The 17,781-nt window shown below is 40.3% G+C and overlaps 1 protein-coding gene across 1 annotated transcript in view; it reads right to left on the reverse strand.

Annotated features, from left to right (window-relative positions):
* dhrs11a (dehydrogenase/reductase 11a) overlaps positions 1-17,781 on the reverse strand; it is an 88,096-nt gene that overhangs the window by 31,554 nt on the left and 38,761 nt on the right. The window contains exon 3 of the mRNA XM_060848141.1: positions 3,216-3,310. Coding sequence (XP_060704124.1) covers positions 3,216-3,310 — 95 coding nt within the window. The remainder of the gene's footprint in view (positions 1-3,215; positions 3,311-17,781) is intronic.

Here is a 17,781-nt window from a genome sequence, read left to right on the forward strand (position 1 = left end):
AACATTGCCATTATTTTCACACACAATTCCTTTAGTACCCGGGGATGTAGATTATCTGACTCTGGTAACTTATTAGCTTTTAGTTCCATTAATTTCTCTGGCATTTTTAAAAAAACTTAAAAATAATTTCCTTCACTTCTTCCATCCCAAATACTGTGCTTAGTTTCTGGATCCCTCACTGTACTGGTCCACGATACTATCTTGCATACATTCCAGAGATTCATCCATCACAGCATTATTGATAATGTTGTAGATTAAAAATCAACCATGATCACTGCAGCTTCGTTGTTACATGTCTACCTCACCATCTTTGCTTCAAGATCTCCAGACAACTCCCACTAATGCTTTCCATGCCTTGTTGCTCCTTAGCTCCACAGATTCCACATTTATTGTTACTGCGCCAGTATTGTTTTTGACTATTGCACTGATTTCATTTTTCACTAACAAAGCTATTCCATCATCTTTTACAGTTTGGATGCCCTTTCTAAAAATTAAATGTGCTTGGATGTTCAGTTCCCAGCCTTAGTTACCCCTCAGCCACTTCTGCATCATCACAATTGCATTGTACTATAACATGATTAACTTTTTATTTGTCTAACTTATTGCAAAAGTTCCATGCATTCCGATACATCACAAAATCCCTGCAGTATGAAAGCAGGGCAATCAACCAAGTCCACACTGATCCTCCAAAGAGTATCCCACTCAGACCCAACCGCCTTACCCTATCCCTGTAACCCTGCATTTCTCAAGGCTAATCACCTTGACTCCCTGGACTCTTTGGGCAATGCAGCATGGCCAGTCCCACCCAACCTACACATCTTTGGACTGAGAGGAAACCAGAACATCTGGAGGAAACCCAGGCAGACACAGGGAGAATGTGCAAACTCCACACAGACAGTTGCCGGAAGTGGAATTCAACTGGGGTTCCTGCTGCTGTGAAGCAGCGGTGTGAACCAATGAACCACTGCGTCATCCTATAGTTCCTTTAGACTTGTTCTTTTGACATTTTTACACTTTTTTTTATATGCCAGCTGTAATTGCTGGCTCTGGTTTCCTCTGCCTTCCATTTTTGCTTTTTATTTTTCTATCTTTCATTTCCATCATTGTTTCCCTCACTTGTCTCCCTGTTCAGTTTGCAGTCCTTGGTTCTGAAGAACAGTACTAGCAAACATCCCAGTTCTGCTGGGGTACAACCTTCCAGCTTGAACAGATATCTTCTCCACAATCATTCTCAATGCCACAAGAATCTAAATCCATCCCTCCAGCTACCCATTCACTGTCTATTCTTCAATTCTTGATTTGCAATTCTGAAATTACTACTGTTGAGGTCCTGCTTTTTAAACTTATTTGCAGGATTTCTACATTCAGTTCGCCTCCCTCTTTTTGTCACTGCCAATCGGTACTAATACGGACCATTAACTTTGGCTATTCTGCCAACGATATTCTTGATGCTGCCACCAGGGAGAGGACATGCCAAACTGATATCATTGTTGCAGTCACAAAAATGGATTGTGGTCTCCTGATAGAATGTCATATCACCATTACTCTCATACTTTTTTTTCCTTTCCTCTTGTGCAGCTTAGTTACTGTCTATGCCATAGACTTGACTCTCACTGCATTCCCAAGAAACCATCTCCCCCAGCAAGACCTTAAAATTAAAGATCTTTTAAAGAGTGATGGCTCCATGGGATTACTGCACTACTTGCCAGGTATTTTGTTACTCTTAATAGTCTTTCTGCCTGTGTACTCTTTGCCAATGGAACAGCGACCTTACTGTACATGCTTTCCGGATACTCTGTAGTGAATCCGGCCGCTGCTCCAGATCCAAAATACAAATTTGCAGTAGCTGCTTCAGAACAAACTTTCTGCACACTTGGTTACCCTGCATACTGGAAGTATTGCTGACTTGCCACATCACACAGGAGTAACATCCCACCCAGGTCAAGCTGTCTTGCTACCTAAGTAACCTACAAGTTACTCTCCTTCCATTTATTTCCACAAGTTTAAGTACAAGAGAATATATGCCAAGGATCTTAACTATTCATAAGTTTTAAGCACTCAATCTAAACACCCATTTTTTACTTTCAAAGCTGGACAGCAGAAATACAGACCTGATCTTGCTTACATAGATTCTAATTTGAGCCATCCAGGCTCCCACTTAATGAGTTTGTTTACCCTGTGATGTCACACTTCAATTTTTCTAAATGTCTCCCCAGTGTAGTTTTTCAGCTCCTGGTCTCTTAGAGACAGATTCCCAGTGACGTCACACTTCTTGTTTTCTTACGTTTCCCAAATCTGAAAATATGCGCTCCCTTGTGCTACTTTAAGCCTCCCTAATTCTCATGCTGGTTCTGTACATTTAAAAAAAAATACTTGGTGGACATTTTAATACAACTGAGTGAGTAGCTTGCTAGGCCATTTCAGAGGAAAGATAAGACAGTCAAACAAATTACGTAGGCCAGATAAGACAAGGATGGCAAAAGTTCCTATACTAAAGGCAGTTAGTGAATCAATTGAGTTTTATTTTATGACAACTAACAATGGTTAAATGGCCACCATTATAACCATTTTTAATTCTATATTTTATTGAATTCAAATTTCACCAACTGTCATGGTTGAATTCAAATTTATGTCCCTAAAACATTAAACTGGAACTCTGGTTTACAAATAGTGTCATTATTACACCATCACTAGTGAGCAAACTTCTGAAATCTTCAATTTTTTTTATTGTGATCTGATGAAATGCTGAATATTGTACTCTTTCCACCAATCAGGGATCATTTGGATCAACACTTTACCTACAATCTGTTCCATCGGTTATCCTAACCACTGACATTTCCTTAAAAAGGACCACATATCCTTAATTTTGGAATTTTGTTGCTTTAATATTGAAAATTGATTCTTAAGCAGCTTATCACCGAGGCTGTGCAAATCAACCATCAGGTATCATTAAAACAGGCACAGTGATGAGAGGTTGTTGTGAACCAAAACAAAAATGAGGAAGCCATTTTTGCTTTGCATCCCATGCAAAACAACAACTCAACTCTCTTTGACTGCTCTTCAGTAGAATTTTTTTATTTGAAGAAGTGTCACATTCAATGCAATTATCCCAGTTTCTCTCCATCCACTGCTGCAAGACTTGAATACTCCTGGCACATTTTACTTTTATTTTCACTATATGGTATTTTGCTTTCATTTCAATTCAATTCCCTTACCTATTTATGTTAATAATGTGTCCATCATCAACATTTCGCATTTTCATTGACTGGTAGGCCTCCCGGGTGCAGATAGACATTGCTATCACGTTAACCTGAAAAAAAGTATGAAGACATGACATCATCTCCCTTCCAGGTAACCTCTACAACTTTGAAGCCTCTTAGCTAAAATCTACCCCAAATGTCAATTTACAGTTATCTAACACAAAAAAAAAGTACAGCACAGGACCCTGCATTTTGATAAATCCAAAAGCTTTTTTTTAAAAAAAGTAATAGCTGGAGTATTCTAATGCTATAAACATTAACTTCTTAGTCCTAGAATCATAATATCGCAAATAATTTTACCACCTAAATCTTTATTTAATAAAACAAACTTGGGAGAGTATCCTACAGACTAGTCAAGCAGCAGCCTGACAGTGGTTCTTAAGGATGTGATTTTATGTAAATGTCATGTTAAAAAACAAAGAAGCAATGTTAAACTTGCATAAAAGCACTAGATTAACCTATAGTGGAGTACCATTAACAGTTCTTGACCTCCATAGTGTAAAAAAGGAATAAAAATGCTGCACAAAATGCAAAATAAGATTTATCATAATGATAGCAAGCTGTGGTTCAGGAAAGATTGAACAGCTTGGGAAAAAGGAAAAAATGATTAAGAACTTTCATTCTGTTTAAGGGTTTGGTAGGACAGACATGGAGATACTTTTACTTGCATGGGAGTTTCAGATCTAGGGGCCATAAACAAGAAGAGACTCACTTTTAAATCTAATTGGGAATTCATGAAGTCTCTGTTCATCTGAATTGAGATGAAAATGGGACATCCATAAGGAACATGTAAGGTAACTAGTATAAAAGGATTTAAAGGAAGTTTCCCCAAAGGAGAAAAGAATGCAGGAACATTTTGATAGGATTAGCTATGAAAGCTGGAATGGTTCAGTCAGGCCAAATACCCTGCTTCTATACCATAAATAACGATGGAATAATTCTTACACATTATTGCACAATAAATCTGGATGAGAATTCAAAGACTCCTCACCAAGGGTAGTTTGGTAGCATTAGTACTCAAGAGACAGTTGAGCTCAGGAGGACAATTGCTGTCAGACAGTTGTTGGTGTGTAGTGAGAAACAAGATTCTACTTGACCCTGTCATCACAAATTAACTCATTTCAGATTCATCTGAGCATAATGACTTGGTGGTAGAAAGGACTGCTGCACAGACATTAACAGTCCCAAATTATTTTGCATAGTATTACTAATATGCTAATATTTAAACCCAAAAGCTCAGAACTAGGCATCCATGAGGCATCGTGGTTCCTCAGCAGCAGCAGAAGCATGCAGCATCACAATGCAACCTCGGTCCAGAATATCCTCACACCTTTATCACTAAATTGTCCTGTTCTTTCAAAATGTTGACTCAGGAATGATGCACCAAATGTTCTCCTTTCATGCCTTAACTTTCTACAATTCTCAAGTTGACCAACTTGTGACTCAGTGATAACTCCAAAAGAGCTCAGAGAGAAGCAGGCATAACGGAAATGGTGGTCATGTTAGGACTTGACTATTTTTATTTTTTTTACAAATTCACTCTGCGATCCAGGCATGTTTGTGAGAGTATTTATTGCCCATCCTGAGCTGCCCTTGGAAAGATGATGGTAAGCTGCCTTCTTGAATCACTGCAGTCCAGTTATAATGCCACAAAGGAAGGAGTTCCAGGATTTTGACTCAAAGACATGGAGATTGGTGATATATTTCCAAGTCAGCACAGTGATTGGCTTGGAGGGAACTTGCAGGTGGTGGCAATTTAGTGTATCTACTCCCCTGGTCATTCTGGGTGGTAACTGTCATGTCTGTGCATTTGAAAAGCGCTTTGGAAGGTGCTGTGTAAAGAGCCTTGGTGAATTTCTGCAGTGCACCTTGTAGATGCTGCTGACAGAGAGTGGTGGAAGATGTTTGTGAACGTGGTGCCAATCAAGCAGATTGCTTTATCCTGGATGGTGCCGAACTTCAATGTTGTTGGAGCTGCACTCCATCATACCTGACTTGGGTCTTGTTGACAGCAGATCAGCTTTGGGGAATCAGGTGATGAGTTACTCATTGCGGGATTCCTGTCCTCTGACCTGCACTTGTAGTCACTGTGTCTATATGGCTAGTGCCATTGAGTTTCTGGTCAATGGTAACCCCAGGATGTTAATATTGGGAAGATTCAATGATGGAAATGCAATTGAATGTAAAGGGACAAATTTTAGACCCTCTCTTGTTGGAGATGGTCATTGTCTGCCACTTGTGTGGTGCAAATGTTACTTGCCATTTTTCTGGCCCAGCCGGAATTTGTCTAGGTCATAGAGATGTACAATACGGCAACAGATCCTTCAGTTCAACTCATCCATGCCGACGGGACATCCCAACTCAATCTAGTCCCACCTGCTAGCACCTGGCCCATATCTTTCCAAACCCTTCCTATTCATAGACCCATCCAGCTGCCTTTTAATTGTGGCAATTGTACTAGTCTCCACCACTTCCTCTGGCAGCTCATTCCACACACGCACCACCTTCTGCGTGAAAAAGTTGCCCCTTAGGTCTCATTTCTACCTTTCCCCTCTTACCTTAAACCTATGCCCTCTAGATCTGGACTCCCCCATCCTAGTGAAAAGACTTTGACTATTTATCCTATCCATGCCCCTCACAATTTTATAAACCTCAAGAAGGTCACCTCTCAGCCTCCAAACTTCCAGGGAAAACAGCCCCAGCCTATGCAACCTCTCCCTATAGCTCTTCCAACTGTGGCAACATCCTTGTAAATCTTTTCTGAACCCTTTCAAGTTTCACATCTTTCTGATAGGAAGGAGACCAGAATTACACACAATATTCCAACAGTGGCCTAACCAATGTCCTGCACAACCACAACATGACCTCCTAACCCCTGTACTCAATACTCTGACCAATAAAGGAAAGCATACCAAACGCCTTCTTCACTTTCCCATCTACCTGCGACTCCACCCTCAAGGAGCTACGAACCTGCATTCCAAGGTCTTTGTTCAGCAACACTTCCTACGACCTTACCATTAAGAGTATAAGCCCTGCCAAGATTTGTTTTGCCAAAATGCAGCACCTCGCATTTATCTGAATTAAACTCCATCTGCCACTTGGGCCCACCTGGTCAAGATCCTGTTGTATTCTGAGGTAACCTCCTTCACTGTCCACGACACCTCCAATTTTAGTGTTATCTGCAAACCTACTAACTATACCTCTTATGCTCACATCCAAATAATTTATATAAATGATGAAAAGCAGTGGATCCAGCGCCAATTCTTGTGGCACTCCACTGGTCATAGGCCTCCACTACCACCTTCTGTCTTCTTCCTTTGAGCCACTTCTGTATCCAAATGGTGAGTTCTCCCTGTATTCCACGAGATCTAACCTTGCTAAACAGTCCTTGCCTTTCCAAACACATGAACATCCTGTCTCTCAGGATTCCCTCCAACATCTTGCCCACCACCAACGTCAGGCTCACTAGTCTATAGTTCCCTGGCTTGTCCTTATCACCTTTCTTAAACAGTGGCCCCACGTTAGCCAACCTCCAGTCTTCCAGCACCTCACCTGTGACTATCGCTGATACGACTATCGCTGATACAAATATCGCAGTAAAAAGGTCCAGCAATCACTTCCCTAGTTTTCCATGTAGTTCTGGGGTACACCTGATCAGATCCTGGGGAGTTTTCCACTTTTATGCATTTCAAGATATCTAGCACTTTCTCCTCTGTGGTATGGACATTTTTTTCCAAGATGTCACCATCTATTTCCCTACGTTTTATATCTTCCATGTGCAAAATGATGCAAAATATTCATTTAGTATCTCCCCCATCTCCTCCTGCTCCATACAAAGGCCGCCTTGCTGATCTATTCTTTCCCTCGTTACCCTTTTGTCCTTAATGTATTTGTAAAAACCCTTTGGACTCTCCTTAATTCTATTTGCCAAAGCTATCTCATGTCCCCTTTTTCTCCTTTCCTTTCACCCTAACAGGAATATGATGTCTCTGGACTCTCATTCTCTCATTTTTGAAGGCTTCCCATTTTCCAGCCCTCCCTTTACCTGTGAACATCTGCACCCAATCAGCTTTTGAAATCTCGTGCCTAATATCGTCAAAATTGGCCTTCCTCAAATTTAAAACGTCAGCTTTTAGATCAGGTCTATCCTTTTCCATCACTATTTTAAAACTAATAGAATCATGGTTGCTGGCTCCAAAATGCTCCCCCACTGACACCTCTGTCACCTGCCTTGTTTTACTTCCCAAGAGTAGGTCAAGTTTTGCACCTTCTCTACTCATGCTCTATTTAAACATTGACAACAACCACAACCACCTTCCTATATTCAGGTATGACTCCAATCAGCAGAGGTCGTCCCCGATACCCAGTTTTGTGAGGGGTCCTTGATGACATCAAATCCACAGAGTATGCAAGGGCATTCAGTCTCTGAATCATTATTTGACAGATGCCAGTGTAGAAACAGCACTGGAACAGCTTGGATAGGAGGAGATAGGTTCTGGAGCACGTTTTTAGTACTATTACTGGATTGTTGTCAGGACCACATCTTTTCCAGTACCCAATTCCTCCAACCCTTTCTAGATATCCTGTGGAGCGAACTGAATGTGTGGATTGGGAGCTGTCATACTGGCGGTGTCTGAAGGAGGCCGAAATGAATCATTCACTTGTCACTTCAGTCTTTATCCTTTGCACTGATGCTGGGTTCTCACATCGAGGATGGAAATATGGTATAGCCTCCTCATCCAGTAAGTTTTTTTTAAAAACTGTTCTCACCATTCGTGACTGCATTTGGCAGGCCTTCAGAAATTAGATTTGATTCATTCTTGTACTGTTTGTTGGAATGTAGTCCTGTTTTGTAGCTTCACCAGGCTGACGTCGCACTTTTAAGTATGCCTATTGCTGCTTCTGCCGTGACCTTTTATATTCTTCATTGAACCAGGGTTGACCCCCCTGACCTGACTGGAATAGTAAAGTGTAAGATAAATCCAGCCACTAGGTTCTAGATTGTGTTGGAGTCCTTCAGTTGCTCAATCTGTTCAAAGTTTTATTTGGCATGTTAATATTGCCACATAATACATTCCAATGTATTCTCCATGTGAAGGCAGGACTTTGTCTCCATCAAGACTGCGCAGTGAGTAATCACTCATACTGATACATTCATTGACAGCCTCATCTCCAGTCAGAATGGTGAGTATCAGGAAAAGAATGTCTGTTCTCTTATTGGTTCCCTGACCTGGTCTAGCAGCTACAACCTTTAAGGATTCAACTAGTTCTAATGGTAATGTTGCTTCCAAGCTCCTCTTGGTAGTGGACAATGATATCCTCCATATCGTGCTCACAGAGAAATGCAGATTCATCAACTGAAGTTTTTTTTGGAAGGGTGTGGAGTTGCAACGTGGTAATCAGACGTATCCATACATATATGTTTGACCTGGTGCCAGGAGACTTCATGGTGTCCAGATTCATTATTAAGGACTTCCAAAGGAATTCTCTTTCCACTGTGCTGCTACCTCTGCAAGGTCTGTCCTGCTAGTGGGACAGGATATTCCCACAGATGGTGGTGTCTGGGACATTGAGAGCTGTGATTCTGGATCTATGACTATGTCAAATTGAGACTTAAATCTGAGACAACTTTCTCAATGTTGGTACTAGCCCTCAGAAGTCAGTGAGGAGGATTTTACAGGGTCAAGGATCTTTGTTGTTGCCCTTCTTGATGTCTAGATCAACGCCATGTGGCCCAAACAGCCATGCATGTCAATCAGTATGCAGGAGATATTGATAAGAAATCTTTTAACCATTGGATCAGAACTGTGAGGTGGACAAAGCCCTGCAGCTTTGCCACATGCAATAGTGAATGGTGACGGACAATTAAGCAATTGATAGTTATATGGTGACTCTGTAAACGTTCTCTAATCTCAAAGGTGGCCAAACATTAGCATTTGCAACTAATGGCGAAAGCAGTGCACAACTCTTCACAGCTTCCCCTGAAATTATACCATTATTGATGCCAGTCCACATGAGGAAATAGCGAGGTAGACAGTCTATGGGTTCAGATAATGCCCCAACTGCAGCCAAATTTCTAGCTAGCCAATCAAGCGTAGACAGTACTACCATCAACCAGTATGGAAATTAGCCAGGTACTTCCTGTAGACAAGAGTCAAATGCAACTTTAACTGCCCTTCATTAGCTTTTTGTAATTGAAAGGTCAAGAGCGTTACTAAGTGGCACTTAACCACTGGCTCAGTTTGCATTTCATAAACATCACTCAATTCCAGGCCGAGTTAAAGCCTTAGTTTAAAGTAAGAGCTACACTTGAAGGTAAATTGTCCCTGAAAGAAATAATGGATTGTATTATAGTGGTAATAGGAGAAAGTCATAAAATGAAGTTAACTTTGTTTAATGAAAGGAAAATCAAATTTACTGGGGTTCTTTGACAATTAACAACTAGAATGGATAAAGGGGAACCAGTAGATGTACAGCATTGTCATTTCCGAAAGGGATTTGTTACAGTTTCCAAGTAAAAAGTTTGATACTCACGATAATACTGTTTGAGACAGTATATTTGCACAGATAGAGGACATCTAACTAATATGACACAGAATCAGAATAAATAAGACATTTTCCAGTTGGTTGGAAGAGTGGAGGAATGCAAACGGTATCAGTTTTAAGGCCTCAACTAATTACAGTTTAATTTGATGACTTGATAAAGAGATCGAGTATATTGTAGTCAAATTTGTTGATGACAAAAATAGATCTGTAGTGGTACAAAAAGTCTAGAAGGTGAAAGAGGTAAATTGAATTGGCAAAAAATTGTATATGGAGCATAAATATTGTAAAGTATGAGCTATCTACTTTAACAGAAAGAACAGAAAACATTATTTAAACAGAGACACTATGGAATGTACAGTGGGATCTGAGTGTTCTGGCACATGAATAAAAAAGTTACAGCATACTGGTAAGATAACACCTGGAATACTGCATTTGATTTTGGTTTCCTTATTTAAAGCAGCTGATTTAATCCACCTGATGGAGAAGCTGCGCTCCGAAAGCTACTGCTTCCAAATAAACGTGTTGGACTATAACCTGGTGTTGAGAGGTGTTTAACTTTGTACATCTCAGTCCAACGCCATCTCCTCCAAATCATATCTAAAGGAAAGATCGAGAAGGCAGTTGAGAAAATGTTCACTAGATTGATTATTGGAATAGTTATCAGATCAGGAAAGGTTAAATGTGTACGTGAATGTTTATAAGAGAGTGATTCTGATCCTGAGAAAGTCTGACAGAGTAGGGTGTTGAGAATATTTCCTCTCATTGGGGTTGGCGGGAATCTAGAGCTAGCAAGCACAGTTCCATAGTAAAGGGTTTTCAATTTATGAAGACGATGAGGAATAAATTCGAGGATTATTAATTTGTGGAATTTACTCGCCCCGAGAATCCGCGAAGGCGGAATCATTGTTATTTTCAAGGTCAGATCAGACTGCTTTTTATCCTACAAGGGAGTCAAATTTATTGGAAGCAGGTCAGTGAAGACAAAGTCACAATCAGATCATCCATGATCTTACTGAATGGGGGAGCAGGCTTAAGGGGCCAATGGCCTATTTATGCTTCTATTTCTTATGTTTGTTCAATTCCAAAGTATTATTAGACCAGGAATAGCATAAAGGAGCCCTAACACACCTGATTAATAGCTGGAGTCAATACTTACTACATTTTCATGCTCCTTTAAAATGAGCTTGACTTTAGTTTAAGTACTTCAAATGCCCTTTCTCATTGCAACATTAAAGCATCTTACAGTCATTCCTCTCTGCCCGCAAGGGTTCTGATCCTGAGATCCCCTGCGGATGATGAAATTCGCAAATTTGGGAGAGCTTATTTAAAAATAGGTTAAAATTTTACCCGCAGATTGTTGTATTTTGTTGTTTCTTATTGTTTGCACAGATAGAAAAATTCGTAATTTGTGATTTCAAGGATACAAAGGATTTACTGTTATTAGATTTTTTAAAAACTCAATTCAGAGATGTGCACATCACTGGCTAGGCCAGCACTCATTGCCCATCCCAGACACCAGCAGAGAGTCAAGCACATTGCTGTGGATCTGGAGTCACACATAAGTCAAAAAGGTATGGTGCTGGAAAAGCACAGGTCAGGCAGCAAAGGAGCATGAAAGTCAAAGTTTCAGATATAAGCCCTTCATTCACACAGAAACCAGAGCAGGTATAGCAGTTTCCTTCCTTAAAAAGGCACAAATGAACCAGACGGGAATTTCTTCACCATTAGCAATGGCTTCATGGTCAGCTTTAGACTTTAATTCCAGATTTCAAATTCAATCATCTGCCATGGTGGGTTTTGACCCCAGCTCTCCAGAACATTAGATGGGTCTCTAGGTAAATCATACCTCAAACTTGGTGGGGAAACTTACCAAAAATATTGATGAGGGCAGAGCAGTAGACATTGTTTACTTGGACCTTACTAAAGCCTTTGACAAGGTTCTGCACAGTAGGCTAATTAAAGTTATGTCACATGGGATTCACGGTGAGCTTGCCAATTGGATACAAAATTAGCTGAACAGCAAAAGGCAGACAGAGGTAGTGGAGGACTGTTTTACAGACTGAAGGCCTGTCACCAGTAACATTCCACAAGTATTGCTTCTGGGTCTTGTTTGTCATTTATATAAATGATTTGGATGAGAATACAGAAGGCATGGTTAATAGGTTTGTGGTCGACATTAAAATTGGCAGCATAGCGGACAGCGAAGAAGGTTTTCTAAGATTACAAAGGAATCTCGAACAAAATGGGTCAATGGGCTGAAAAATGGCAGATGGATTTCAATCTAGATAAAGGTGAGGTATCGCATTGCATTTTGGTACAACAAAAAAATAAGTCTGAAATAATAAATGGTAGGGTCTCAGATAGTATTGTAGAACAGAGAAAACTAGGGGCACAGATACATAATTCTTTTAAGTTTGCATCACATACAAACAGGGCGGTTAAAAAAAGCATTTGGCACACTTGCCGTCATTCCTCAATCTTTTGAATATAGGAGTTGGGAAGTTTTGTTGAGGTTGTACAGGACATTGGTGAGGTCTCTTCTGGAATACTGTGTCCAGTTCTTGTTGATAGAAAGGATATCAAGCTGGCGAGGGTTCAGAAGAGATTTACCAGGATATTACTGGGTGTGGAAGATTTGAGTTATAACGGAAGGCTGGATAGGCTGAGACTTTTTTCACTGGAGCATAAGAGGCTGAGAGGTGACCCAATGGAAGTTTATAAAATAATGAGTATAGATAGAGTTAATTGGAGGTGTCTTTTCTCTAGGATGGGTGATTTCAACACCTGGTGAAACATTTTTAAGGTGAGAGGAAAAGGAATTAAAGACAGCAAGAGGGGCAAATTTATTACAAAAAGAGGGTGGTTCACGTGTGGAATGAACTTCCTGAGAAAGTGGTGGATGTAGGAAAAATTACAACTTTTAAAAAGCATTTGGATAAGTACATGAGTCATAGGGTCATACAGATATACAGCACAGAAGCAGACACTTCAATCTGACTCGTTCCTGCCAACCAGATATCCCAACCAAATCTACTCTCACCTGTTGGCACCTCGTCCATATCCCTCCAAACCCTTCTTGTTCATATACCCATCCAAATGCCTTTTAAACTGCAATTGTTCTAGCTTCCACCATTTCATCTGGCAGCTTAAGAGACACACACACACACACACACACACATACACCTCTCTGCATGAGAAAGTTGCCTCTTATGTCTTTTATACCTTTCCCCTCTCACCCTAAACCTATGCCTTCTAGTTCTGGACTCCTTCACCGCAGAGAAAAGATTTATCCTATCCATGCCCCTCATAATTTTGTAAACCTCAATAAGGTCACCCCTCAGCCTCCAACGATCCAGGGAAAACAGTCCCAGCCTGTTCAGCCTCTCCCTACAGCTCAAATCCTCCAACCCTGGCAACATCCTTATAAATCTTTTCTGAACCCTTTCAAGTTTCACAACATCCTTCCCATAGGAAGGAGACCAGAATCGCAGGCAACATTCCAACAGTGGCCTAACTAATGTCCTGTACAACTGCAACATGACCTCCCAACTCCTATACTTAGTACTCTAACCAACAAAGGAAAGTATACCAAACACCTTCTTCACTATCCTATCTGCCTGCAACTCTACTTTCAAGGAGCTATGAACCTGCACTCCAAGGTCTCTGTTCAGCAACACTCCCCATGACCTTACCATTAAGTGTATAAGCCCTGTTAAGATTTGCTTTCCCAAAATGCAGCACCTCGCATTTATCCAAATTAAACCCAACTATAACTCCTCAGCCCATTGGCCCACCTGATCAAGATCCCGTTGTAATCTGAAGTAACCTTTTTTAATGTCCCCTACACCTCCAATTTTGGTGTCATCTGCAAACTTACTAACTATAGATCTTATGCTCACATACAAGTTATTTATATAAATGAAAAGTAGTGGACCCAGCAGCGATCCTTGTGGCACTCCACTGGTCACAGGCCTCCAGTCTGAAAAAAACCCTCCACTTCTACCTTTGAGCTAATTCTGTATACAAATGGCTAGTCTCCCTGTATTCCATGAGATCTAACTTTGCTAACCAGTCTCCTATGAGAAACCTTGTCGAATGCCTTACTGAAATCCATTTGGATCACATCTACTGCTCTGCCCTCATCAATCCTCTGTGTTACTTCTTCAAAGAACTCAACTTTGTGAGACATGATTTCCCACACACAAAGCCATGTTGACTAACTCTAATCAGTCCTCACCTTTCCAAATACATGTACATCCTCCCCTCAGGATTCCCTCCAACAACTTGACCACCATCGAGGTCAGGCTTACTGGTCTATAGTTCCCTGGCTTGTCCTAATCACCTTTCTTAAACAGAGGCACCATGTTAGCCAACCTCCAGTCATCTGGCACCTCACCTGTGAATATCGATGATACAAATATCTCAGCAAAAGGCCCAGCAATCACATCTCTAGCTTCCCACAGAGTTCTCTGGTACACCTGATCAGGCCCTAGGGATTTATCCACCTTTACCCGTTTCAAGACATCCAGCATTTCCTCCTCTGTAATCTGGACATTTTGCAAGATGTCACCATCTATTTCCCTACAGCATATATCTTCTATACTGATGCAAAATATTCATTTAGAATCTCCCCCATTTTCTGTGGCTCCACACAAGGGCCGCCTTGCTGATTTAGGGTGTAGGTTTGCTCACTGAGCTGCAGGTTTGATATCCAGACGTTTCACTGCCTGGCTAGGTAACATCATCAGTGGCAACTTCCAAGTGAAGTGAAGCTGTCGTCTCCTGCTTTCTATTTATATCTTTCTCCTGGATGGGGTTCCTGGGGTTTGTGGTGATGTTATTTCCTGTTTGTTTTCTGAGGGGCTGATAGATGGCATCTAGATCTGTGCGTTTGTTTATGGCGTTGTGGTTGGAATGCCAGGCCTCTAGGAATTCTGTAGCATGTCTTTGCTTAGCCTGTCCCTTGATAGATATGTTGTCCCAGTCGAAAGAGTGTTTTTTTTCATCCGTGTGTAGGCCTTGCTGATCTTTGAGGGGCCTATTCTCTCCCTAGTTACCCTTTTGTCCTTAATATATTTGTAAAAACCCTTTTGGATTCTCCTTAATTCTATTTGCCAAAGCTATCTCATGTCCCCCTTTTGCCCTCCTGATTTCCCTCTTAGGTATACTCCTACTTTCTTTAAACTCTAAGGATTCACTCGATCTATCCTGTCTATACCTGACATATGTTTCCTTCTTGTTCTTAACCAAACTCTCAATTTCTTTAGTCATCCAGCATTCCCTATACCTACCAGCTTTCCCTTTCACCCTGACAGGAATATATGTGTTTGCCTAATTTAGGCATTGCAATAATGATTATTTTTGTAAAAATTTATTTCATATCTTTTGAATTTGTCATTGTGGGTGCATGATTATTGACAGTAATGGCTTAACTATTCTCCTTGATGTCATGAATTGGTGGTATGTATTTGGGTGAGTGACATATGAGTGTAGGAGATACGGTTAGACTTGTCAGCAAACCTTTCTGATCTTTGCTACTGCAACCAATCCTAAGGTGCAAAGAAGGTGTATTCAATTTCTGTAATAAAACTGAATATATTAGCAAAAGTTCTGCAGTGGAAACAAAACGTGTTAGTTTATTTGGCTTGATGACCCTTCACCCAATCTATGTCATTTGCCCTTGTCGGCTAGGTAAGTCTAGCTTAATGCTACTTTATAAATGTAGTCTCTAACAAGTTGTCTTTCTGGTCTATCAGCTCTGCATAGTCCTTGAATGTTTGAATATTTCATGTGTTGATATTAAGTGGTACTACCGTTCTTTTCTTTGCCCTTGTTTGGCTTCTGTAATGGGATTGCTGTCAGTTGTGGTAAACTGGCCTTGGTCAGTACAGATGCTGCTGCTGTACGGTGCCTTCCTCAAGCCTTGAAGTTAGAGGCATCATCCTGATCTGCTCCGTATTGATACAGCTGTCAAATTCAGTTGTGGTTCAGTTGAGTGAAAGATGGCACTATGGCCTGTGTGCAGGACTACAACTGCAGCTTAGAGTGTATCCTCTCTGCTTCTCCAGTGTCAGCAGACTTAAAGTCTATATGCTGAATGAATTGGAGCAGATGTCATGAGTTGTGTATGAAATAGATTTTAACAAAGGAACATTGCACTGCGTCAACCTCACCCTCTTCCAGACATGACTGAATTTAATGGCAATACAAAATTGAGAAGGCTCGATTATTCTGAAGACTATTCTGGTGATTGTTGGGAAATGTCATCTTTAAAAATAACTGAAGTTACATGGAAGAGAATGGAGGATTTGGACAATTTTTGATTGGCAGAGGGTATACTATTTAACTTCAAACTGAAAAATCAAAACTTAAAGTGTTGCAGTTATAGATTGTTCTTGTTTCACTTTAACGCATTATGTGAATAGTTGGCAAAAGAAACGTGAAACCTGTAAAAATATTACGCCACCTTATCGTGCAATTGGAAATAAAACTGGTAAAACATAAATGTAAATCAGAAAAAGAACCAATGATATCTTGGATCCTTTACTCTTATACATTCATTTTTCACTTGATCTCTATTGTTTACTCCTGTGTACTGAATAAAATATCTTGTGCACGGTGTTATTTGGTTGAAAACAGATGAACTTGAGAATACTAAGATTTTTCCCCTGTTCTGAACGTGTTGATCCCTTCCTGAACACTTGCTAATGTGTTTTTTGCCCAAAAGTACTGCAAGCAACAAGTGCTAATGGAGTTAGCTGCTTTGTTTTTTAAATATCTGAGCAGCAATTTGTTAGTGTCACATAGACAGATTGTCAAACAATCAACTGAACAGCTACACTTAAGAAGTTGTTCCAAGTGAAAGGGTAGAAGATTTTATGGTTTTAAAAGAATTAAGTACGCTGTGTTTATGAGTATTTCATAATACCTAGAAATCACTTTTAACATCTGGCTGTTGGGTTGGAGGGAGTACTCCCAAATTAGTCAAATTTTAAATGTTTCATCAGGCAGTGTTTGACACACAGTATGCTTCTATGCAATGTATGTGCATCAGTCTTAATGAATAAAATTTAGTACATAAGGAGGAAAACTATGTGCACAGAGAACACACTTAATCGGTCAATCTGCCTATTTAAAAACTTAAGTAAATCCTGTTTTTGACTGTCAATTATCATTAATTTTGTCATTTCCCATGACACGGCCTCAACCAATCAGCACTGCCCTCTCATGCAGTATAAATGTTAGTTTCCCCTTGAATTGGCTTTCTTCCACATTGTTAAAGCTTTTTGTCTTGCACTCAACAGGACAGAGTCTTTTGTTACCAATATTCAAGTTCTTAATGAATTGTCATATTCCACAGTTAAGAACACATTCCTCCTTGATTATCTTTCCACCTAATTGTTAGCTGACTCTTAGCCATTCTTCAACATTTTATGTTCACCTCTAGTCAACATCCAAAGGCATGAAAATATTAGGATCGAAATTAAATAGGAACAACAAAGTTTGAATTCTGAAGAACCATATTTGGTGATTTGAGAAAATTTCAGCAGAAAGCTGAAGGTTGAATCTTCAACTGGGATTAATACAGTGCAAACAGATCAAAAGTCTGTTTGGATTTAATTCCTGTTCAGTAAGCGCCAACTGACTATGATGGGTAAAGCAAAATTGTGAATGTGTACAATGGATGTTTGGTGCCTTGCTTAAGAGTGTTATGAAACTCAGCCAGTTGGAAGGAACAATTAGATGTAAAATGAGCAATGAGATGAGGGGAGGTGATGGCCCAGTGGTATTATCATGAGACTGTTCATAATCATGCAGCACAGAAATAGACCCTTTGGTCCAACCAGTCCATGCCAAACATAACCCCAAACTAAACTAGTTCCATCTGCCTTTTCCTCCAGACCTTTACTGTTCAATGCTGGATAACCAAAGAAATTGAGGGTTTGGTTAAGAAAAAGAAGGAAGCATATGTCAG

The sequence above is a fragment of the Hemiscyllium ocellatum genome, chromosome 31 (genome assembly GCF_020745735.1).
Source record: "Hemiscyllium ocellatum isolate sHemOce1 chromosome 31, sHemOce1.pat.X.cur, whole genome shotgun sequence".
In the NCBI taxonomy this organism is placed as follows: Eukaryota; Metazoa; Chordata; class Chondrichthyes; order Orectolobiformes; family Hemiscylliidae; genus Hemiscyllium; species Hemiscyllium ocellatum.